Raw genomic sequence first — 26,028 nt, 5'->3', positions numbered from 1 at the left:
AACCTAAGCATCATCTCCCACTCCTCTCAGAACCCACCACCCTCCTTTTCTTTTCCTGCCCCTGCAAATTCCCCCTCCTCTCTTAAGTTCTTTATGATACTTGCCTCTTTTTCCTCCCCTGCCCCCAGGACACCTCAAGTACTCTCTTCAGGCTTAGTAAACTAGAAGCCAACCAGGGACAGATCCTGAAGAAAAATTCTGCCTCAGTCCAGGAACACATACTTCCCCTGAAGTAAAGGAGAGCTAATGGCCTGGTGTCCCTTTTGGAAGACTTGAAAGTTATAAAGAGGAAAACACAAAGCAGTATTTTTCAAAAAAATCATCCTGCCATAGAAAAGAGCTTGAAGGGCTTCACTGGTGGCGCAGTGGTTGGGAATCCGCCTGCCAATGCAGGGGACGTGGGTTCGAGCCCTGGTCCGGGAAGATCCCACATGCTGCGGAGCAACTAAGCCCGTGAGCCACAACTACTGAGCCCATGTGCCACAACTACTGAAGCCCACGTGCCTAGAGCCCATGTTCCTCAACAAGAGAAGCCCGCGCACCACAACGAAGAGTAGCCCACGCTCGGTGCAACTAGAGAAAGTCAGCTCGCAGCAACCAAGACCCAAAATAGCCCAAAATAAATACATACGTACATACATACATACCTTGAAGAGGTCTCAGTCGAGTTCACGCCCAAAGCTGTTCTCCTTCATTCTTTAGCACCAGGAAGCCACGTTTGCCATAAGGTGATGAGCATGAGCTTAGAATCCAGACTGTGGTTCAGATCCTGTGCAATCCCAGCTTTATGACCATAACCCTCTAGACTCAGTTTTCTCCTAGCACAGTGCTTGGTACAAAGTAGGATCAACCAATGTTGCTTTCCCTTGTCCATGGCCAGCTGCCCCCTCAAGTCACTGCCCAGCCAGTCCCAAAGCAGTTGCTCTAGTTCCTCATAGCCTAGGAGCAACTCTAGGAGAGACTGCCCTTTCTAAAGTGTATGCCTGGTACCCACACTTGAAACTGTTCAAGGAATGGATTTATAGCTGAATTTGGTTTATGTGATCCTCGTTCCTCAGATGGTAACTATTTTCCTCCTGGAGAAAGTCGGAACTAATCTAGTTTGACACTTTGAGCACTGAGTGCCCTCCAGAAGCTCTTCAACCATGAGTATCATTGGATGTGGCCATTTTGAACACTTTATTCCTCCTCAGAACTCATTTTTATCTATGAGGAAAACTGTCTCTCTGGAAATAAAGCAAATTATATAGCACGTTCTTAAATCTATCTCTCTTCATTTTTCCTGTCTCCTAGTCAGATACAGAGTTTTGGGATAAGATGCAAGCAGAATGGGAAGAAATGGCCCGGAGGAACTGGATATCGGAGAACCAAGAAGCCCAGAACCAGGTTACAATCTCAGCTAGCGAGAAGGTGATCATTTTTCTTCTTACATATGCTGACCAGTTTTCTCAACCTCTGTGGATCATATTTTTATAAATTAGTTGATAACTATTTTGTGAAAAAAATTCCAAGAATTAAACAGACAATTTCATGTCAATCTGACCTATAAGAAATTCTGGCACGTGAAAACAGTGTAATCTTCCAATGCGTGAAGGCAGCAAAGCTGGAATGGAATACCCTTATTTTTTTTTATCAATGTTAAGACAGTTTGGCAGCCAACCAGACCTTGGCCAGTTACTGAACTAACACTGAGGGCGGGTTAGAACAAGAACTGGGCTAATCCCACAATGCCTGAGCCACATCAGTAAGCTGGCAGAAGTGATATCAGTGGGCAGGGGGGTAAAAAGGGGGGCTTAGGGCTGTATTTCACAGGTGGTCTTTATGCAGCTAGCAAAGAACTCAGTGGAAAAGATACACTTCACACAACCAGGTCAGGTCCCAAGGGGATTCCTCGGAGATATTGCCCTGAGAAGAGCCCCAGCAAATATGTGAGTACAGTCAGCAGCCAGTCCAATTACCCATGAAGTCCCAGTTGCTCTAGGATTTATGCTTTTAAAAGCACTTGGGAAAAAGAAGACACTTGAGAAATAAGTTTAAATGACTTGAAAGAAAGAGATGGAAAGATTGAATTTTCTTTCACAGGGGAAACATAAATATATAAATGTTTATGTTATGTTTTTTGGTGGTAGAGGAATTCTCAGTCATACTCAGTTCTGGATACCTTCCATGTTATTTAGTTCAACCCAACAAATTTTACTGTTTGCTCTAGATACTGGGGACTGATGAATAGTCTCTGATCTTATGGGATTAGCAATCTATGTAGTCATTGAAATGTCTTTCTTCTTCCAGTATTCTCTGTCCCACAGTAGGTAAGGCAAAAATCTCATAAAATCAGATCAACCATCTCATTAAAACTAATTAGGTTAATTTTCCACAAAGAAATCGAGGGTGAGAAGAGAGAACATTGATGCAGAACATCAGTCTCTGGGCTGTAATCCATGCACCAGAGCTCCCCACTCCCAGGGCCCCATATCCCTAACACCACTACATAAGCTGGTCATACCCTATGGATTTTGACAAAGAGTTTTGTCTTTCTAAGCACCTATGGAGAGTGAAGGTCTCCATTTGATGTATTGAAAAACCTTAGTAGCATCATCAGCAGACTAGCTTATTTGTATCTGTCAAATTGGAAGGATTTTATGACAATCTCTGCTACTAAGGTTGCAACAAATAATATCTCTGATACTTCTGATGGGAGTCTGTCAGGACATACTTTCTCAAAAACAATTCAGCTACATGTATCAAGGGTCTCAAAATAGTTCATAGCCTTTAGCATAATAAATCCTTCTAGAAGTCTATCCTAAGGTAATAATCACATGCAGACGAAGATTTGAGCATGAGGCTTTCACCGTAGCTTTATTTATGACAACAACAACAACAAAAAATTGGCAGTAACCTGAATGTCCATCAAGAGGATTGATTAATTTTTAGCAGAATATAAATAATTTTAATAACAAATTAAGTGGGGCTTAAGCTACAAACCTGCATATATAGTATGAACTTATTTAACTTATATACTCAGAAAAATACTAGAAGATTATTTGTACATTCTGTATTGTTTAAATTTTTGCAATAAAAGATCGTAACTTTAAAGCATACGTTCTCAGTGGAGAGATACAGCCCCCCAATGGGACAAAAACTGGTTTGAGGAGTAGAAGGTGAAATAAATCTTAGATATTACAATGGTTTGTAGCCCTCCAAAGGGCCACTGTATATAAACAGATGTGCAGTATGTGGTATTAACATTTCAAGGAAGTGAGTGGCAGCACTTAGCAAAAATATGTCCCAAAAGTCAGTATTTAAAAAATCTTATGGGGAAATGGCTAAAACAAAAAGAACAAAAGAAATGCCAGAAGGAAGACAAACTCCAGAATATTAGCAGTGATCATATTTAAGTCATGACATTATAGGTAACTTTTTGTTTCTTTTCATATTATTCGATAACAAAATAAGATTATCTAACATTTACACAATGAAAATGTACCACAGTCAAAATAAGGGGAAAAAGAGCAATTTATACTTAATTGAAATTAATCAAATAACTTAAATAAAATTAATTGAATTCAAATTTAAAAAGAACTGACTGAATATAACAATGAAGAGTGAAATCAATGGATCTGTGTTGGCCCCTCTGTGTTGTAGGGATATTACTTTCACACTGAAAACCCCTTCAAGGACTGGCCTGGAGCATTTGAAGAAGGCTTAAAAAGGCTGAAGGAAGGGGACCTGCCAGTTACCATCCTGTTCATGGAGGCAGCAATTCTTCAGGACCCTGGAGATGCAGAGGTGTCATTTCCCTTCATCCTGCTGGGCTTAGAAAGGGGCGGACAGAGGGTGACAGAGAGTTCTGCTAGGTGGCATTTTCATCAAGTTTCCCAAAGGAGTTAACGTGGCTAAGTCTGATATGTGTTTGAAAGTTAAAAATAGGTACCTATTTTCTAACCAAATCTGCAGTGTCTACAGTGCCCAAAAATAAAAGGTGGAGACAAGAAACAAAAAACCAAAACTGCCAACCTAGAGGCTCAGCAGTAGTTTTCATGGGGCAGAGTATGATTTTATCTGGGTCTAGAGCCATACCATATCTCACCCTTGATTTACTCACTCAGCATTTATTGAGCACATATTGTGTCCTGAGAATTGTGCCAGGAATTGGCTTAAATTTTGTTTTTTTATAAATTTATTTATTTATTTTTAATTTTGGCTGCATTGGGTCTTCGTTGCAGTGCACGGGCTTCTCATTGAGGTGGCTTCTCTTATTGCAGAGCATGGGCTCTAGGCACCTGGGCTTCAGCAGTTGTGGCTCGTGGGCTTAGTTGCTCTGCGGCATGTGGGATCTTCCCGGAGCAGGGTTCGAACCCGTGTGCCCTGCATTGGCAAGCAGGTTCTTAACCACTGCGCCACCAGGGAAGTCCTAAAATATTGAAGAGGTAGAAAAAAAATGGACCAGTTGAAAGGACACATTTGTGATCTATCTGGAAGACAAGTAAATAAATCAATGTAGTATAATAAATGCAGTGTCAGAGTACGCACAGGAGAGCCGAGAGCAAGGGTTCTGACCCAGCCTTCCCCTCCAAGTGAATCCAAAACTGAATTTTGAGGGAGAGAGGATTAAAAACTGCAGGGGAGTCCAGCTGTTTTTAAGAGGGAATGGTTTGTGGGTGGGCAGAGGGACAGGAAACATTGGATCCATGGTGAGAAGGGGAGGAGACAGTGGCAGGAGAGGGGGGAAGAAGAGGTAGCCAAGAGTTGAACTTCATCCTGAAAGCCATGGGGAACCATTATGGGACACGATCAGATTCACATGTTAGAAAAGCCCCTTTCTCTGAGACATGAAGGGTGAGTGGAGATGGAGACTGGGAGACACCAAAGAGGCTTCTGCAATTTTATTTTGGTCCACTAATTTTCCCAAACTGCAAAGGCCTGTAATAAGACACTGGCAGGTATCAAATCTTCTTTTTTAGTTTGTAATTTTCAGGAAACATCTTATAGGGGGATATTCCCAGAGGAATTTGCAGAAATGTATTATATACGCAGTGCTGAGAAAGCAGTACAGAACAGTGGTTAAGCCTCTGGGCTCTGCTATCCTAACCATGTGGGTTCAAATCCCTGCTCTACCACTTGTTAGCCATGAGCCACGCGATCTGGGACAAGCCATTTAAACCCTCTAAGGTTCAGTTTCCTCACATGTAAAATGGAAATCACAATTATAACTATCTCATTGGGTGTCGTGAGGATAAGTTCATACAAATAAAATGCCCAGTTTAATGCCTGGCACATCAATGTTTAGCCTTTATCATTATTATTGTTTGTACTTAGTTTGTATAGAAAGAACAAGTAAACTAATTATTGATACTACTTAAAGCACCTAGTATCTTGTTAGTCAAAATGTTGACAGTGAAATGAGATTGAATTGAGAGTTGGAATTCTGAACCAAAATATTGGTATTTTTAAAAGATCTAAGTATCAATGTAGAAGAGAAAGTCATTGCGTTAAGAGGAAACTACAACCCTCCCAACAAAATAGTGTCATCTTACATTTCTAAGTGCTATGTGTTTTCATATATATTATATCATTTGACGCAACAACCCTGGGAGGTTTAATAAAAAGGTATACATTATTATCCCAGGTTCATAACTGAGAAAATGAGGACACTTGGTAACTGATGGATCCTAGACCAGGACCCAGGGCTTCTCAATCGATGGAGAGCCCAACGCTAAGATAATGGACGATCTGTGAATGGTAAAAATGACACCACACCCAAAGGCTAGGAAGATGCCCCCAGAGAAAGACTGTTTCATCAATCTTTTCTTAAGAAGCATTCTAAGATGTATGAAAGGTGAAATCAAATTAGAAGCTGCTCTGTATATGTTTGAAAGATTTAAAAGAATCACTGATATTCTGGGGGTAGAAATACTTAGTATTTTTTTTATGAGTTTATATGGTATGTGTAATAATAACCCATGAGGGAAAAAGCCGATACGATTTTTACAGGACTTTAAGATGACTCCCTATGTTTTCATAGAGTTCTGTTTTAAAATGTTCATAGCATTGCTCAAAGAAGAGAGTTATGCAAATCTTTTTAAATCCCTAAGACTCTGATACACCCCCAGCAAATCTGAGAACAATGTGTGTAATGAGAGGTTTTGTTGATGCGTATTGCACTTGTAATGGTGTAAGAAGTACTGTTCTTATAAGTATATAAGTAGAAATATTTTATATTAAAAATTTTCATTCCAGGTGCGGAAAACGTTAGATCTGTTTGAAGATATTCTTCACATTATTGACCATTGCAAAGGATTAGAAACAACGTAGAGGAACAAGGGAATTGGTTGAGGGAATAATGGGATATCTGTTTAACAAAATTTAAATTAAAAAATATAAGGGAGATTTTATAAAAACATGAAAGTGCTGATAATGTAATATCAAGTGTAAATGTAGACTATAAAATTATATATACATTATATTGCATTTTATATGTGTTTTATGCTTTTTAACAATGATTATATTAAGTGGTGAACACATTGTAGCGGGGTTCGTTTTGTTTCCCCTAGTTCCTAAATTTCCTGTTACCTCTTATAATAACTGCTTGACTTTCATTTATACAAACTAATTCTATTTTGTACATCTTCAGGTTCCTTATTGTAAACTTTAGACTATTTAGCTAAATTTCTGAGTTATTTTTCTACCTCTTTTCCTGATAGATGCATCGTTTTATATATTTATCTTTTGATTTTAAGATACCTAATATCATGAAATCTCAGAAACTCAGAGGTTTCCATGAGCCACAGGAGAGAATAAATACTTAGAGTTTGTAAATAATGACAGAGAATCTTGGCCCAGATGTCACAAGAGAGTTTGAATGAAGAAATGCATGTGATGTTTTTCCCTTTTACAAGACTCTCACAACCGTGACAGGCTGCTCTGCACAGAGGGATCTGTCACATTTAAACGAACCAACTAAAGCACATGAGTGATTCTGCTTACTCTTGTAATGTTGACATCAGTTGTTTTTTGTAGGCATGGCAGTTCCTCGGGATAACCCAGGCAGAGAATGAAAATGAACAAGCAGCTATTGTCGCCCTCCAGAGGTAGATGAAGCTAAGTGCAAAATCACGGGCCTGATGGATACTTCTTAATGGACTTCCTGTGGTTTCAGATTTGTCCTTTGACCCTTAAGTACACTGTAAAAATGTGACCAGGATAAGTGCCAAGATGCCACATATTACTTCCATTTAGCTCTGGAAAACAATTTATGAAGACATCATGTTCTTAAATTGCAGTGTTTTACCAACTACAAATTGGTCTTCATTGGCACAAAAGAGTCTACGTCAAAAGCAGTCATAAAGTAGACTCGTTGAATCAATAGTTCTTTTTAGCTTTCTAGCCTTTTGTGGCATCTGAAAGTTTTCTTCGGGAAAAACATACTCAAAATAATCTCCATGTAATTTTAGTTCCATGTGTCTATGGAGAATCTCCTGAGATAGTTTCAGCATCCTGAACCCCTGACTAAAGTTCTAGACTACTTTGGTGGGTGTAGAATCACATCTTACTTGATTAGAGCCTCTATTTAAACCCTGGGAAAATAGCCCCTACCAAATAGACTTTCCCTTTCCCTACTCTTTCTTATAAATAGATAAATGTATATTTATTATACATCCATGTATATGTAATCTCTTCCTAAAGAACTGATATAGGTTCTGTCTAGGGCTTGCTAAGCAAAGTCTTATCCACAGATCACCAGCATCGTCATCACCTGGGAGCTTGTCGTACCTGCACAACCTCAGGCTGCCCCCACCCCCAGGCCTATTAGATCAGAATCTGCATTTTACCGGATCCCCAGATGACTCTCATGCACATCAAAATTTGAAAAGCCCTTGCCAGCGGCCAGTGGGGTAGCATGAGGGGGAGCAGCTGTAGCCAGTGCCTCCTAAACCCACATTAGTAGTTGAAACATGGGGAATTTCCCTCTCCTTTATGAAACACTGTACAGTCTTTCATTTCTTAACATCCAAATTTAGTTCAAGTCAGTTTGCTTTGTGGACAAGATACATTTAATATGTTGATAGTAGATCGGCATTAAAATAGTGATATTCCCTACTTCTCATTAGATGAATTACTAATAAATTATATGCAGAATTAGCCTCATTTTCTATTGTTTTTAAACCATTTCATTAAAATTACCAAATCTAGCACTAATCAGGCTGAGTTTTAACTTTCTTAAAAATATGCAGAGGTCCCAATTTTAATGTAGATAAATACGGTATTTCCAGAGACAACATAAACTTAGCAATGTTTTTGCACCATTTAATTGAGACCTCAAATTTTCTAAAGAACTGTTCAGACTCTGGCTCCAAAAAAAATCTGAAATTGGCTTTTATTTTGCCTTCTTTCAGGTGCTTAGAATTGCAGCCCAACAACTTGAAAGCTTTGATGGCTTTGGCTGTGAGTTACACTAACACCGGACATCAGCAGGATGCCTGTGAAGCTTTAAAAAACTGGATTAAGCAAAATCCAAAGTACAAATACCTTGTGAAGAGCAAGAAGGGGTCTCCAGGCCTCACCCGGCGGATGTCAAAGTCTCCCGTTGATAGGTATCCTTCTCATTAAATTACATCGTGTACACAATCACCTTCAGGGCAACTAATGAGCCTCGGTCCCCACCACCACCCATTTCAGGATGGTTTGTAGGACAGCATTCTGCTGGAAGAGCAGCACTGACCACAAAGATTGATGCCGAGACCAGAGCCAAACTTTGGGCAAATGACCTACATTGTGGACACTCCCAGACGTTTATCTGAGTACTGTATTTCAAAGCCAAATGCTCTGGACATATAATTAACCTAAAATAAGTTATAATAAATACCAATGTGCCAAGTTTTGTAAAGCCTGAGAATTAGGTGTGGGGAAAAAGGAAAGTCCTTTCTTCTGGGAATTTTGTTTCTGTCAGCAATAAATCATGATGTTAAATTCTCACTCAAGCCTTAGTAAACTTAGCCCTGGGGTTTTCTACATTGTCATCATAGGGTCCATGGAACTCTCCTCATCAAGACCTTACTTAGCACAGTCTTATCTGTGTACAACAACATATTTCGTGAAAATCAGGTATTTTTTAACCTACAATATTAATAGTCCTCTCATTAAGCTATTTTAAGCAAGATTTTTCCAGTGTGTTCCCCTGAAACAGCAAACATACTAGTAAGTCACTTATGTTCAGACTATTTGGATTACAAATCTAACTTGTTTCCCTTGTAGCTCTGTTCTGGAAGGAGTGAAGGAATTATATCTAGAAGCTGCCCACCAAAATGGAGATATGATCGACCCAGACCTACAGACAGGTCTGGGGGTACTGTTCCACCTGAGGGGAGAATTTAATAGAGCAATAGATGCATTTAATGCTGCCTTAACTGTTCGGCCAGAGGTAAGTGCACAGCAAGAAACCATAAGATTCTCTGTTAAAAATAAGTTTTCACAGGCTACGCTTTGTGCATTTCTGCTGCACTTTATTTCCCTGCATCCAGCGGTTTAAAGTGATCAGTACTGATATGCTACAGTGACTGTTAATACTTAGATACCTAAAATAGAAACATGATTTGCCTGACAGCATCAAATAGTAGCTGCTCTTTGATGAATGAAAGTCATTTCAGAGGGTTGTCCATAAAGATTTTTGAGTAATTCACCTGTCATGGTCCTTGTCCATGAGCATTGGATACAGTTTTAGCTATCATCTTTCAGCAGGGAACAGGGGAATACTCTGTCAGTGTGGCTTCTAGGGGTTGTTAGAGAGCTCTAATTTTGTCATCAGGACTATTCATTGTGGAACCGCCTCGGGGCGACCTTGGCAAACGGAGACCGCAGCGAGGAAGCCGTGGAGGCCTACACACGAGCGCTGGAGATTCAGCCAGGCTTCATCCGGTCCAGATACAACCTGGGGATAAGCTGCATCAACCTGGGCGCCTACAGGTGAAGTATGGCAGCAGGCTAACAACCAATAGCCATGCTCAGGGCTGAGGTTAAATAATCTGAAAGGTGGTTTCCCAGTAAAAATACCTCCTTTTGTAATCTCCTCTTGTTAAGAGTAAGTTTCAAACCTTCAGATCCATCATTGGGGCATCTTGTGAAATGTACATTCCCAGGCCCCTCTCCCAGAGATTTTGATTGATTGGGGCTTAGGATAAGTCATCTGCATTTTTAACACCCGCAAGGGCAACTCTTTGAGAAACATGAGCAGTTCAACCCTTCATTTCCCAGGTAAGGAAGAAAAGAACCGTGGCGGGGTGGGAACGAGGGAACCCAGCAGAATGACTCAAGAGGGTCTCAAGGCCAGTTTTTGGCAAAGCACAACCAAGAATTCAGGTTTTCTAAACCAGGGGTCCCCAACCCCCGGGCCGCAGACCAGTATGGGTCCGCAGCCTGTAAGGAACCGGGCCACACAGCAGGAGGTGTGTGGTGGGTGAGCGAGAGCGAAGCTTCATCTGCTGCCCCCATCACCCGCGTCACCAACCGCGTCACCGCCATCTCCCCACCCCCGGCTGTGGAAAAATTGTCTTCTACGGAGCTGGTCCCTGGTGCCAAAAAGGTGGGGGACCGCTGTTCTAAACCTAATTTACCAGTAAAGTTAGTTATTAAAGGAAAAAGGAACAGATTTTTAAATGGTGGGTTTAGAGTTTGAAATGTCTTTCTCCTCCTCTCTTGACCTTCTCATTATCATTCAGGTCTATACCCTCTGTCTGTTCCCCATCAACACGGACCATAAATGACCAAAAGTTTGGGTGATTTTTTTCTTCTTTCTTTTCCTATTTTTTTCTATTTTCTAAACCAGGTGTTACTTTCATAATTGGAAAAAAAAAGAGAAATTAATGTTAGTTTTAAACTCCACAAAAAATGTAAACCCTTTCTCATTCTCAGAAAGAGCCAGGCTCTTAGGATCAGACAGATTTGGGTTCAAATCATAGCTCTGCCATTTACTGGTTTTATAACTCTGGGCATATAACTTTGAGCCTCAATTTCTTCACTTGCATGAAAACAAAGAGGTAATAGTATCTATCTTGCAGGATTTTTTTTTTTTTTAGTAAATTTATTTATTTTTGGCTGCACTGGGTCTTCGTTGCTGTGCACGGGCTTTCTCTAGTTGCTGCGAGCGGGGGCTACTCTTTGTTGCGGTGCGCGGGCTTCTCTTGTTGCGGGGCACGGGCTGTAGGCACATGGGCTTCAGTAGTTGTGGCTCGAAGGCTCTAGAGCGCAAGCTCAGTAGTTGTGGCACACAGGCTTAGTTGCTCCGCGGCATGTGGGATCTTCCCGGACCAGGGCTTGAACCCGTGTCCCCTGCATTGGCAGGTGGATTCTTAACCACTGTGCCACCGGGGAATCCCCCTTGCAGGATTATTGTTCAGGTTAAATGTAATTGCCTAGCACAGAGCAGATGCTCAATACCTAGTAGGCGCTATTATTATGTGTTACCATTGCCATCATCATCATGATTATTATTATTTAGATAAGTCATGAGAGAGCTGCATAACTGGATTGCAGTCTTTTGACATCTGAAGAATTGCTGTCTCTGAACTGCGTTAGAGCATTGTGCCACTGGCAAATATTGAAGCTTTAGAAACTAATTGCTGCATTTATACTCAAAGGATCTTAGAAAGAACATTAGTCACTGGATTACACTCTGTCTTCTATGAGGATCTTAGGTCAAAACCAAGAATAGCTGAGTGATTCCTGAGCAGCAGGTTTGTTTTATTTTGTGGATATTGTGAAATGTGCCACTGCAGAGGCCCTCTTTACCGCAGCTCCACAAAGGGCCGGAGTCAAATCTGTGCTGTCCGTTCCATATACTAGCTTCATTCCTGGCTCTGTCTGATTTCCCTAACATGATGTTATCTTTACTACCTTTATTCACTGACTAGGTTGATTCTTATGTACTTTATGACACCTTAGGCCCTTCTTTTGGAGCAAGGAGAGATGTAAATAAATACATGTGTACACATAGACATATTGAGTTCACTAAAGGAGGCCTTTTTAAAACAAAATCGAAGTATAGTTGATTTACAATGTTGTGTTAGTTTCTAGTGTACAGCAAAGTAATTCAGATATATATTTTTTCAGATTCTTTTCCATTATAGTTTATTACAAGATATTGAATATAGTTCCCTGTGCTGTACAGTAAATCCTTGTTGTTTATCTATTTTATATATAGAGTGTGTATCTATTAATCCCAAACTCCTAATTTATCTCTCCCCCACGTTTCCCCTTTGGTAGCCATAAGTTTGTTTTCTGTGTCTTGTGAGTCAGTTTCTGTTTGGTAAGCAAGTTCTTTGTATCATTTTTTTAGATTCCATAAATAAGTGATATCATATATTTGTCTTTATCTGACTGACTTACTTTACTTAGTATGATAATCTCTAGGTCCATCCATGTTGCTGCAAATGGCACTATTTCGTTCTTTATTTTTTTATGGCTGAGTAATATTCCATTGTGTGTGTGTGTGTGTGTGTGTGTGTGTGTGTGTGTGTGTGTGTGTACCACACCACATCTTCTTTATCCATTCGTCTGTCAATGGATATTTAGGTTGTTTCCATGTCTTGGCTATTGTAAATAGTGCTGCTATGAACAATGGGATGCATGTATCTTTTCAAATTAGAGTTTTCATCTTTTCCAGATATATGCCCAGGAGTGGGACTGCTGGATCATACAGTAGCTTTATTTTTAGTTTTTTAAGGAAACTCCATACTGTTTTCCATAGTGGCTGCACCAGTTTACATTCCCACCAACAGTGTACAAGGACTCGCTTTTCTCCCCACCCTCTCCAGCATTTGTATTTGTAGACTTTTCCTTTTAATAAATTTATTTTTGGCTGTGTTGGGTCATTGGGTCTTCGTTGCTGCGTGTGGGCTTTCTCTAGTTGCAGTGAGTGGGGGCTACTTCATTGTGGTGCGCGGGCTTCTCATTGTGGTGGCTTCTCCTGTTGAGAAGCATGGGCTCTAGGCGCATGGGCTTCAGTAGTTATGGCATGTGGGCTCAGTAGTTGTGGCTCACAGGCTCTAGAGCACAGGCTCAGTAGTTGTGGTGCACGGGCTTAGTTGCTCGGCTGCATGTGGGATCTTCCCAGACCAGGGCTCAAACCCATGTGTCCTGCACTGGCAGGCGGATTCTTAACCACTGTGCCACCAGAGAAGTCCCTATTATTTGTAGACTTTTTGATGATGGCCATTCTGACTGGTGTGGTTATAGTTTTGATTTGCATTTCTGTAATAATTAGCGATGTTGAGCATCTTTTCATGTGCCTGTTGGCCATCTGTATGTCGTCTTTGGAGAAATGTCTGTTTAGGTTTTCTGCCCATTTTTTGATTAGGTTGTATGGTCTTTTGCTATTGAGCTGTATGAGCTGTTTGTATATTTTGAAGATTAATCCCTTGTCGGTTGCATCATTTACAAACATTTCCTCCCATTCCGTAGGTTGTCTTTTCATTTTGTTGATGGTTCCTTTGCTGTACAAAAGCTTATAAGTTTGATTAGGCCCCATTTGTTTATTTTTGCTTTTATTTCTTTTGCCTTGGGAGACTGACCTAAGAAAACATTGGTACAATTTAAGTCAGAGAATGTTTTGCCTATGTTCTCTTGTAGGAGTTTTATGGTGTCATATCTTATATTTAAGTCCTTAAGCCATTTTGAGTTTTTTATTTTTGTGTATGGTATGAGGGAGTGAGTGTTCTAATTTCATTGGTTTACACATTAAGCTTTAGAAAGGCCTCCTTTAGCATGTAAATTTTCTAAAGCTTTAGGATGAGTTTTAATTGTAACTCCTTAGTGTAGAAAAATATACTTGAGGGGCCAATAAAATATTTTCTTGACATTCACAGATGTAAGACTCAGTAGGGCAACTATTTGCAGGAGGCCATGAAAATCCATAACAGGTAGAAATGGACAAACTTTGTTGAGGTGTGAATTTTTTATCTCAAGCAGAAAGTCTCCTGTATAAGAGCAAGTCAATTTTAGGGTTGCCAGATAAAATGCAGAACGCCCAGCTAAATTTGAATTTCAGATAAATACCAAATATGTTTCTAAGATAAGTATTTCCCAAATATTGCATGGGATATACTTATACTGAAAATTATTCGTTGTTTATCTGAAATTCAAATTTAACTGTGCATCCTGTATTCTTGTTTGCTAAGTCTGTCCACTTGAATCAGATAGATATTTTGGAAGAGCAAAGTGTTTTGGCTAAAATGTGTGGGTCTTTTATTGTCATGTAGAATATGGGAAATTTTGTGAAGTAATAAACATCTTGCATTTTTTCCTGAGAAAAAAGGCCATCTAGAGAGACATAAGCTTTAAATGCATTCTGAAAATAAGTTTCACTTGTGGTATAAGTGGGTGCTTAGGAAATAACAACCCTCAATAGAGATGTGGCCCAGAAGAAAGCCAGGAGTTGGTATCCACCAGTCTTGGGGCTTCTCCCTCAAGAACTGCAGGTGTCTGTGTATGTAACTATAACATGCGCTATTTGTCATCTCACACGTTCTATACAGAGTCAAAGTCGAGCCCTCTCCTCCTACTGTATACAATTGAAATAAGGGGAGGAAATTGGCATGAAACCTGGGTGGAGCTTAAAATGCTACCCTGTTGTCAGTAGGAACTTCAAAATAGAACTTAGACAAAAAAATCTTAACCTTTTCAAAAGTGAGGACCCCTTTTTAATTAAAAACAGAAATCTCATCCCATTTGATATGTGATGTTTTTAGTATTAGTATAATGAGGGAGAGCTACTATAAAATGAAGAATACTTTTAAATGAATGTGCTTTTTATTAATCACGACATAACATTTAAAACAATTTAAACTTATTCATACACATATGTGTGTAACATTTGAAAACTATTCCCACTTGTACACGTAGTCTTCTGAGTCCCCTCAAAGGCCTCTGAGTTCTCAAGCTGGGGAAAAGGTTTAGACTATCTTCGTGAGAAAACCTGGAGTTGCTTGACAAGGCTAACAGGTTCGACTATTCTGTTACTCTCCACGGCCCTCGGAGACCAGTGCCACACATCGGGGCAGGAGCAGCCTGTGCGGGAGGGCATGCAGGAAGGCATTCCAGCACCTTCCTTCCCCAGAGTTCTTACAGGCCTAGGATGATGAGAGGAATTGGAGTCACTGTCATTCGAGCTGCCTTCCTGTGCCGAGGAAGCCAGAAAGGGCCTCCGAAGTAAACTCTCCGTGTGCATCTGCTATCAATCCTCTTCTCTTCCTTGATTACAAGAAACCCAGAAGAGGATTGATGAGAACACTCCCTTCCATTACCCAGGTTGCTACCTACAGCTCAACCATTCCCCAACTGCCCTTTACTTCTGGGCAAATCTAACAATATAGATGAGCAAATGCCTGGATCGTGTGCATTGGAATCAGAAATCCAGCCTCACTTTCTTTATGGTTTCTTACCAGATGCTTAACAGTGACTACCTCGTAGAATTAAATGAGATCAAGTATGTGAAAAGCTTTTAAGAAGAGTACAGAAGATATAAGTGAAAGAGGCGTCATTCTTAGCAAAGACAAGTTTGTCGGATACATATTACACGTTCCTAGGTGACAGGAAAGCTGAAGGGGGCAGTCCCGGCCGGTACACCGGGCACGCAAGCAAGAGAGCATGGTAATGGACCACGGGAGCTAGGCCTCTGGACAGCATCTGACTCAGTGGGTCACACACTTTGTATTCTTGGGACCCCTTTCCACTTTTAACAATTATTGAGAACCTCGAGGGGCTTTTGTTTATGTGGGTTACACCTATCAATATTTACCATATTAGAAACAGAGAAAAGTTTGAGATTCATTTAAAAATACTAAACTAATTACATGTTAACATGAATTATATATTTTATTAAAAAAATTATTCTCCAAAACAGTTTAGTGAAAAGAGTGACATTCTTTTATCATTTTTACAAATTTCTTTAATATCTTGCTTATAGAAGACACATTCTCACCTCTGCTTCTGCATTCAATCTATTGGGATATCACACATCATATAGTCACTGGAAAATTCCATTGTATATTCATGAGAAAATGAGAGTGAAATGGTAAAATGACATCTCAGTATTATTGTAAAAATAATTTTGACCTCACTGATCCCCAGAGTTCCCCAGACCACGTGAAGAACTACTGACCTAACTTAATGATAGGAGCTTTCACATAAATGATTCAGCTGCACCTCACAGCAAGGCTTTAAAATGACTTTTATTCTCCCTGTAATACAGCTGGGGAAACTGAGGCTTGGAGAAGAAATATGCCTAAGGCTAAACAACTGGCATCCAAGTCCAGCTGCTTTGATAACAAACTCAACTCAGCCCGGCTGCCTCCTACTTTGAGAAAACTTAAGCTAATGAGAAAAGTTAAGCTACTTCGTTTCTGAGTAAGGCCAGATGCCTCCTCTGGTTATATAAATCACATCTGCAGATGTATTAAGTCTTCAAATCATTCCTGGAGTAAGGGGAAATCAAATGCATTAATGAGTTAGCAATGGTTTTGCTATTATTCTTCCTGTCCCACACGACATACCTAAAATAAAGTTTACTCTCCTTTTTTCTTTCTGTCTTCACTATATTTAACAATGACTTTTCACAGAGGAATAATGAATCAAAGTTGCTCACCTGATGATCCAAAACACCAGAGTGGTGACTTAGGATTTTTAGATTAAGATAACTTAATTCATTTATTTCTAAGTTTGCTAACTCTGAAATCTGTTGCATTTTTAAATGCCTGTTTTTCTACCCTCTTAGAGAAGCGGTCAGCAATTTTCTCACTGCCCTCAGTTTGCAAAGAAAGAGCAGGAATCAACAGCAAGTTCCTCATCCTGCAATCTCTGGGAATATCTGGGCTGCCCTCAGAATTGCCCTTTCTCTGATGGACCAACCAGAACTCTTCCAGGCAGCTAATCTCGGTGACCTGGATGTCCTCCTGAGAGCTTTCAACTTGGATCCTTGATGGAAAAGAAAAAAATAAAAAGAATCCCTGATCTGTGTAATTGTACTGAGAAATGCAAAACTATTTCATTATGAATTCCAAAAAGGATAAAACGGATTTTCAAAAGGCTATGGTGATATAACTCAAGGGAATTCCTACAGACAACGCCCAGTCTCTGTTCAGATCCAAAAGCACAAAACATTATATAGTCAAGGTCAGGCTCAGAAGAATTGATAGACACAAACCAAGATTAAGTAACTGTGTGAATACTCTTCACAAGCTGCAAGCATATTGCAAGTTTGTTCTTTGGGGTTTTGTCCCCACTTGCAGCTGATGACACATCTAAGGAACTTGCTCATGGGACACCTGGAGAAAGCACTGCCTTGGATCAGGGAATTGTGTTTCTGAACTGTCCCCTGAAATTCCCCCTTTTACCAGATTGAACATAGTTTGGGCCAAGGTGCATGCACATATATTAACTCTTGACTGAAGAGAGGCATTGCTTAAACCTGTTCCAATTTTAACTTTTATTGTTGCCCTTTGATTCCAGAGAGGGAGCTTTGCTGGCAAAAGCAGTTTTTGCACTAGAAATTTTTGCTCTTCCCAATCAAAACTTTTCTGGGATTGTATATATGCACTTTAATATTTTTGCCTTGCTGGAGTTTTGTTTTGTTGCTCCAATTTTTAACCTGGAGGTAAAAGATTAGAGAACTCAGCCTTGTTTGATCAACGGACCAAATAACAATTCCTGAAAATAGTTTTTCATAGCGTAGGGTTTTGAAGGAACGTTTTTCTTAAAGCAGATATGACATAGGGTGTAGTATGTCAAACACAGATCTTATTCACATGCTTTTCTGGGACTGTATAAACTTAAGCAAGAGATAAGGTAGTATCTCTTCACAAATTCTGTGCAGGAAGAAAGTTTGATGATATTGTGATTTCTACTGAGTTAACATTAACTTGCTTAAATGCCGTATTTTCCTTGCTTTCTAACTGCTCTGCACAGTTAATATTTCTTTTAAATTGTTAACATTTTAAATAGTATTTAAAAGTGATAAATACATCTGTTCCTTAAAATTATGTGTTTTCTTAGTTCCATAATAATCTGCACTGCTCACCCTTTTGCATTCTAAGTGATAGAAGATCAATATTTTCTAGCTGAAGCTCACTGAATGTCAGTGGTTTAATATGAAAGATGCATGCCTGGCTTTCACTTTGAACATTTGTCAAGCATCAGGAATTTTCTGCTGGCGGTGATGTTTAATTGGTTATATTCCACTCAGTTCTTCAGAGCGTTTTGTGCCTGTTGGGAGTTTGGTGATTAGTTGGAAAGACACCATTTTTTAAAGAATTAGAAAAATTGTTTGCAAAATGGTAACCAAAATATAATTTCACTGATGGTCCAATTCTAGTAATTTATCCTGGGAAATTGTCCCATTCTTCTTTATTGTGTCTCCTTCCTTCTTCCAGAATCTTCCCCAAAGCAATCTGATCCCAACTTTTTCTTCATATTCTTTGGTTAGTAATAGCTGGTTACATTCGTGATTATAGTTACCCTGCAAAATAGCATTTGGGTCAAGAGTATAATTGACTGGGGAGTTAGCTTCTACTGGGAGAGGGAAGAGGAAATGTATATACATGCTGAGACATCAAACTCCAGGTACAGGCAGAAATCCTCTCTTCCGTTATGTTGGAAGTCTCGGGGGATAGGAAGGGATCCCAGGGACACATGAAACCACTTGAGGCTTCCATACAACATAACCTATTCTAGTTCATAAAGACAAAGAGTTGAGGGCACTATGGTGGTGCCAGGCATTTATCTTCATGTCAAAGCCCACCTGGGCTAGGTGATGCCTCCAGCTGGCCAGCAGGAGGCAGGGCATTAAGGCATTCACTGCTGGGCAGGAGTCACAACCCAGGCTTGGTCTCCTTCACTGAAGTCTGAGAAGCAAGATAAAACTCAACAATATTTTCTAAAGAATAAATGGTATCCTTTAGAATTTTAGCATCTTAGAAACTCAGTCTGGGGAAGGACTCTTGGGGCCCAGTCTCCAACCCATGACCGCTGCCTGCTTGAATATCCCCGATAGAATAGCATCCATTCTGTGCATGTTCTTCCTCCCAATCCCTGTGCATTCACTGGCTGGCCAGCTGACGTGCATCCATCATAGTCCATTAGGAGCAAACTTCACAGGTGTTCTATTTATGATGTCATTCTATACTTTCAGCAGTCACTGAATTTTGCAATAACGATAGGCTGTTTTCTTAGCCTTGCTGGCACTACCTACATGAGATCAGTAACAATTTAAAGACTGACAGTAGGGTAAATGTGGGATGTTTTAATTTGATTGTTGCTAAGTGGTGGCAAATTTTGCTGCCCAAGTTTTATTTTGCTTTTGGAATACAGAGTAACTTCGAGCTCCAAAGAGTTGCGTTAGAGGAGACAACCTTCCATTCCCGTCATAATTTGATCATGTGCAGAGCATTCAGTAAGGTTTTCTGCAAGACACCTGTGTAAGTCAGAACCAAGATTTTCATAGGCTGTTAACCTGTCAAGAAGCACAGAATTGTTGCCCAAGGAGTTTTTCAATACTTTTTTTTTAATTGACGTATAGTTGGTTTACAATGATCTGTTAGTTTCTCCTGTACAGCAAAGTCATTGTTATACATATGTATACATTCTTTATATCCTTTGCCATTATCGTTTATCACAGGGTATTGAATATAGTTCCCTGTGTTATACAATAGGACCTTGTTGTTTATCCATTCTACATATAATAGTTTGCATCTGCTAACCCCAAACGCCTAATTCATCCCTCTCCCACCACCTTGCTTTGCAACCACAAGTCTGATCTCTGTCTGTGAGTCTGTTTCTCTTTTGATTTGTATCTTTTTTCCCATTTTTTTTTTACTTTCTATTTTATATTGGAGTATAGTTGATTAACAATATTGTGATAGTTTCAGTGTACAGCAAGTGATTCAGTTATACAAGCACATGTATCTTTTTTTTCAAATTCTTTTCCCATTTAGGTTGTTACATAATATTGAACAGAGTTCCCTGTGCTATACAGTAAGCCCTTGCTGGTTATCCATTTTCAATACAGCAGTGTGTACATGTCAATCCCAAACTCCCAACTATCTCTTCCTCCCCTTGTGTCATATTTTAAATGCCACATATAACTGATATGGTGTTTGTCTTTCTCTGATTTACTTCACTTTGTATGATAACCTCTATGTCCATCCATGTTGCTGCAAATGGCATTATTTCGTTCTTTTTATGGCTGAGTAGTATTCCACTGTATACATGTAACACATCTTCTTTATATGGACATTTAGGTGGTTTCCATGTCTTGGCTATTGTGAATAGTGCTGCTATGAACATAGGGGTGCATGTATCTTTTTGGATTATAGTCTTCTCTGGGTATATGCCCAGGAGTGGGATTGCTGGATCATATGGTAACTCTGTTTTTAGTTTCTTGAGGAACCTCCATACTGTTCTCCATAGTGGCTGCACCAACTTACATTCCCACCAGCAGTGCAAGAGGGTTCCCTTTTCTCCACACCCTCTCCAGCATTTGTTATTTGTAGATTTTTCAGTGATGGCCATTCTGACCAGTGTGAAGTGGTACCTCATTATAGTTTTGATTTGCATTTCTCTAATAATTATTGATGTTGAGCATCCTTTCATGTGCCTGTTGGTCATCTGGATGTCTTCTTTGGAGAAATGTCTATTTAGGTCTTCTGCCCATTGTTGGATTGGGATGTTTCTTTTGTTGTTGAGTTGTATGATCTGTTTGTACATTTTGGAAATTAAGACCTTATTGGTCACATCACTTGCAAATATCTTCTCCTAGTGTGTAGGTTGTCTTTTTGCTTTGCTTATGATTTCCTTTGCTGTGCAACAACTTATGTTTGATTAGGTCCTATTTGTTTATTTTATTTCTATTGCTTTGGGAGACGGACCTAAGAAAACATTGGTATGATTTATGTTAGAGAATGTATTGCCTGTGTTCTCTTCTAGGAGTTTTATGGTGTCACACCTTATATTTGTCTATAAGCCATTTTGAGTTTGTTTTTGTGCATGGTGAGAAGGTGTGTTCTAACTTCATTTATTTACATGTGGCTGTCCAACTTTCCCAGCACCACTGGTTGAAGAGACTGTCTTTTTTCCATTTTATATTCTTGCCTCCTTTGTCAAATATTAATTGACCGTAAGTGTGTGAGGTTATTTCTGGGCTCTCTATTCTGTTCCATTGATCCCTATGTCTGTTTTTGTGCCAATACCATGATGTTTTGATTACTGTAGCTTTGTAATATTGGGTGAAGTGTGGGAGAGTTATGCCTCCTGCTTTGTTCTTTTTCCTCAGTATTGCTTTGGCAACTCTGGGTCTTTTACAGATCCATATACATTTTAGGATTATTTGTTCTAGTTCTGTGAAAAATATCAGGGGTAATTACATAGGGATCACATTAAATTTGTAGATTGCTTTGGGTAATATGGCAATTTTAACAATATTAATTCTTCTAATCCAAGAGCATGGGATACCTTTCCTTCAATAATACTTTTTTGATTTTTATTTTATTAATTTTATTGGACTACAGTTGATTTACAATGTTGTGTTAGTTTCAGGTGTACAGCATAGTGATTCAGTTATACACATATTCATTCTTTTTCAGATTCTTTTCTCATATAGCTTATTACAGAACATTGAGTAGAGCTCCCTGTGCTATACAGTAGGTCCTTGTTGGGTATCTATTTTATGTATAGTAGTGTGTGTATTTTAATCCCAAGCTCCTAATTTATCCCTCCTGCCATGTTTCCCTGTTGGTAACCATAAGTTCTCAAAATCTGGGTCTGTTTCTGTTTTGTAAATAAATTCATTTATACAGTGAGACTTTTAAACAAAATTTAATAAAAACAGTTACTAGAAAGCACATGAAAGTTTATAGAAATCAGGGCACCACCAAAACTAAAGTAGCAAGATTTTAGAACAGTCTTTATTGTATACATTTTTTTTAACTGTGACACATTTTTTAAGGCAGCACTGTTTTCTGGCATCTTATCTCCATGGTGTGAAATTGTCATTTAAATTACTCTTTCCATTTGAAAGGGTAGGTAGGGTGTTTTGGGTTACCTTCTGGGGCATTCTGGGAAGGCGTTGAGTATCTTTTGTGTTACTGAGTAATAAATAGCCTAAGATCTCTTAGAGGATGGTAATACTTTACTAGAATGACCACTCAATTTCATAAACGTGACTTCTGAGGACCAATTTCACTAGTCAATGGGATGAAAATGCAGAGAAGGCCAGTGATCATTGCTGAATTTCAAAATATAACTGTGTCTAGTGAGCTATTTCTATGTGCTCCTGTACCTTCACAGTGAGGTGGAGGAGGGTTAGGGAAAAGGAGAAATAAGGCATCCATTTACTGGGCCAATCATATTGAGTCATCATTCCCTTTGCTTTCTGACCCAAGCTCACTCCCGATGACTCCTTGAAAGAAAGGCAGATCTTATCCACCAGGAAACGTTAGTAGAAAACTATGAGCTGTGCTTTCTCAGTTGATCTGTGTTTCAACTAGAATGGCAAATTTGTGATACTTAACTGGGTTGGAATGTCCAGTACCCACTCACTTTCAGAGGTTTCTGCCACTTGCCTCATTCTTTTCTTTGAAGGAACTCTTATGTTAAATCTTAGCACCATGTCTAGACATTAATGTTATGTAAATCTTTCTAGTGTATTTGTGCTATACAAGCAAGACTTGAATACAACTGTAGCTAGTCCTACTTATAACAGGAGCTCCCAAACTCTGTACCACAAACATTGTGTGTGACCTCCTTGGGAATAGAGGGAAAAAGCAAGATGGTTGTTTTGTGTCCCTTCCTCATTTGTCCCTGAATCGACTGGACTGTAATAAGTTAGTTAGTTGTTGTGGTGGTGGTTGTTTTATTTCTTGAAATGCTTCTAGAAGCATTCTAGTAACAGGGTATTCTGAAGGCTTAATTTGTGTGCCATCTTTCTGAGGCCTTCTGTTTTAGAAATTATTACACATGCAATGCATGATTTCAACTTTGTAAAATAATTTCAAATGTATTCCCTCGCCAGATTTTACTGCACCATTTCCTTATTTCAGTATTTATAGAACTGGTTGAAATTAAACTGTTTTGAACTAAGAAGTAGACAGATCTATATTTTTTAAGAGGGTTTGTAGATGAACTCTGGCATAAGGTTTGTAAAAAGGCAGTTTTATAAAATGAAACATATAACCTCACGTACCAAAATAAAGCATGCATTAGCACTTGCAAATCTGCCTACTCAGATATTAACCAAAGCATGCAAAATAACTTTACTGAATGTAAATTTACCCAGTGCATGATTAAGTCAGTCTCATAGGTTAGCTTATATTTCCTTGCTTCTGAACAAGGAACTTGTTCATGAACTTTGTGTTCTAGTTTTTTCTACTTGCTTTTAAATATCCTGTCCTTGAGATTCACATGGCTGGTTTATGCAGTGTTGCAGCCAGTGCCAAACTAATCCTGTGAGGAGTCCAGGTCTTTAGACATCCAAACGATTTTTAAAAACCGGCTGAGGCACAACAGATGCAAAAGAGAAACAAAATCCACCTGTCTGAATAAATCATGTTGATTGCCTCAGCACAGTTTTGGGTTCTAAATTCTGAATAGTGCATTTCTAGCTTTTCTAATTTAGAAATGCTGACATTCTAAATAAGGTGGGGAGGTTAAGGTAACGTCAGGTACATGAAAACCATCCTAAGGCAAAGTGGACATGGGGCCTTAATTTCCACAAATGTCACATAGTGTGTGGGGTGTCTGTCACACCACTGTCCTCAACACGGCCCTATTTGTATGGTAAGTGAGCTACCTGGGCCACATCCCTTGAGAAACTGGACTTGGTCAATCCGTCTAAAAGCACTGAAATTCAGGGTTGATGAGGTGATTTCACGGTCACTCAGAACCAACTCTAAAGTCCTCCCACTGACCTTTTCTGTGGCCCCGGCTTCCGGAAAAAATAAGGACAAGGAAACCAGAAATGGAACAAAGCTCAGTAAGACAATGGGGGTGTCGTTAGTTAGCGACAGCTTTGTCACCACTTCGAACCCTACACCCCAACACATGCAGATGAGCTCCAAGACAGAATCCCCCAAGCACCCAGCCAAGACCGCTGTGTAGAGGCATCAAACAGCTAAGAGGAGAAAAAAAGTGTGAGATTTCACACAACTCTCCATTTTGCCTTGAATAAAGTTTCCGCTACTGGTACCCTCTGCAGACATACCCAAATAACATTCTGGAAACAAGTGCCCCAATCCTCAATCTCAGACTGCTCTCCAAGAGAGAACTCTTGTAGCACTGTAGAATGTCACAGCAAAACCCTGACAGGCTCATTGGGACACTTGCACTCAAGGTTGAGAAACCTGCACTCAAGGTTGAGAAACCTGCACTCAAAATAATATTAAGATGAAAAAAAATGAGGCAGTTCTTTGCTCACCAATAAAATGCGTGTGTGTCTTGTCTTTGAATTTCTTAGGGAAATGGTACGACACAAAAAGAACTAAAGAATATACACACTCAGTATTTCACTGAGATATATTAAAATACCACAAGAGAATTGTGCCACGTGAGAAATATGTTCACGATTGAATGTGTTAGCAATAAAGGAAATATAGCAAACCTAAATTTTACTAATTATTTTCAATTCCCCATCCCCATATCATCTAATCATCTAACCCAAACCCTCTTCTATTTTCATTGCCCAAATTTGTTTACATTTGTTGAAAATCTGATTAATTTAGTAAACTTTTTACAAACTATAAAAAGCATTTATTAACTATTTAGAAAGATATTTCTATATATTTTGTATATCTATGAATTGCATATCTAATCTAAAATACTGTTTGAGACAAATTCTTCTATGATGCTTCCTTATGCTCAATAATGTTTAAAATCTTGGGATTTCATTTTTAATCTGAAGTAGATAACAAAAAATTTAACCTTAAATGTTTACATTGAGTTTTTAAATTAAAACCAATCCAAATTAAGTGACCTATAGTAAATTAATGGCAGTGGAAGCGGGAGCATAAGTTATTGGAATACTACATGATAACGTACCTGTGTATTTAGTGAAATATTATATATCATAGCACAACTCTGTTGGGTATTAAGATTTCATCTTAGTATTCCCCTGTGTTGCTCTTTGAAATAAAATTACTACCATAAAAATCTCTTATCATATTGATGTGTTTAATTTACTCCATTGGCTTATAATTTGCAAAGTACCAAGATTAAGGTAGTATTTTTGTACTACTATTGGAAGCATGCCCTCCCCTTTTCACATTATTAAATTGTATATTTGTGCAATTTTAAACTATGTTTTCAATAAACTTTGTGGCTTCAAGGTCTTTTCAGAAATCTTTCAAAATGGGATATGGGGATCAGAATTGCTTCAAGTCAAATGGAATCCAATTTGTACTACTGGTTAAAAGGTCCTTTTATTGAATATCACTACCTATGATTTTGCATAAGTTATCTGGAAATAGGAATGCACTTTTAGATACAAAACAAAGATCTTCCTTTGTTAATTTTTAAAGACTAAAATATTATTTAACCTGCAACTGGATTTTGTGATTTTTTTTTTTAGAATAAAAGTATTAAAATATATTTGTTTTAGGGTCTTTTTTTTTTGTCAGTCAAATATTTGAGCACCTACTAAGTACAGGTACTGTTCTAGTGCAGGACAGTGGAAATTAAATCAAGCCCTTGAAGAACTTAGATTTCTGTGAGAGCTCAACAAATACTTTAACAAATAAGAATGCCATGTGCTGCAATGCAAAGCGCTAGAAGAACAAGGCAAGTAACGTATGAGAGTGACTGGGGCTCCTTCATCTACAGGTGGTCAGGAAAGGTTTCTCTTACCTGACATTTGGGCTGAGATTTGAACGACAAGAAGCCAGCCAGGTGGAGTTGGGGACAAGCTCTCCCTCTTCACTGCCCTCTCTTTCCACCTGAGGCAGCACTTAACCTTGGTGGGATTCTCTTTTCTCTGTGAAATCAAGCTGTACCTCTTTC

The 26,028-nt window shown here is 39.1% G+C and overlaps 1 protein-coding gene across 3 annotated transcripts in view; it reads left to right on the top strand.

The window, feature by feature from the left end:
- PEX5L (peroxisomal biogenesis factor 5 like) overlaps positions 1 to 17,610 on the top strand; it is a 185,185-nt gene extending 167,575 nt beyond the window's left edge. For all 3 annotated transcript variants that reach the window (XM_024755108.1, XM_024755107.1, XM_024755109.1), the window contains 7 exons: positions 1,294 to 1,410; positions 3,643 to 3,786; positions 7,018 to 7,088; positions 8,394 to 8,591; positions 9,253 to 9,418; positions 9,803 to 9,960; positions 16,763 to 17,610. In XM_024755108.1, the coding sequence (XP_024610876.1) occupies positions 1,294 to 1,410; positions 3,643 to 3,786; positions 7,018 to 7,088; positions 8,394 to 8,591; positions 9,253 to 9,418; positions 9,803 to 9,960; positions 16,763 to 16,967 (1,059 nt within the window). In that variant the 3' untranslated portion in view covers positions 16,968 to 17,610. The remainder of the gene's footprint in view (positions 1 to 1,293; positions 1,411 to 3,642; positions 3,787 to 7,017; positions 7,089 to 8,393; positions 8,592 to 9,252; positions 9,419 to 9,802; positions 9,961 to 16,762) is intronic.
- The last annotated feature ends 8,418 nt before the right edge of the window (positions 17,611 to 26,028 follow it).

This window comes from Neophocaena asiaeorientalis, unplaced genomic scaffold, assembly GCF_003031525.2.
Source record: "Neophocaena asiaeorientalis asiaeorientalis breed wild unplaced genomic scaffold, Neophocaena_asiaeorientalis_V1.1 scaffold188, whole genome shotgun sequence".
In the NCBI taxonomy this organism is placed as follows: Eukaryota; Metazoa; Chordata; class Mammalia; order Artiodactyla; family Phocoenidae; genus Neophocaena; species Neophocaena asiaeorientalis.
This window is presented reverse-complemented; position numbering and strand designations above follow the sequence as displayed.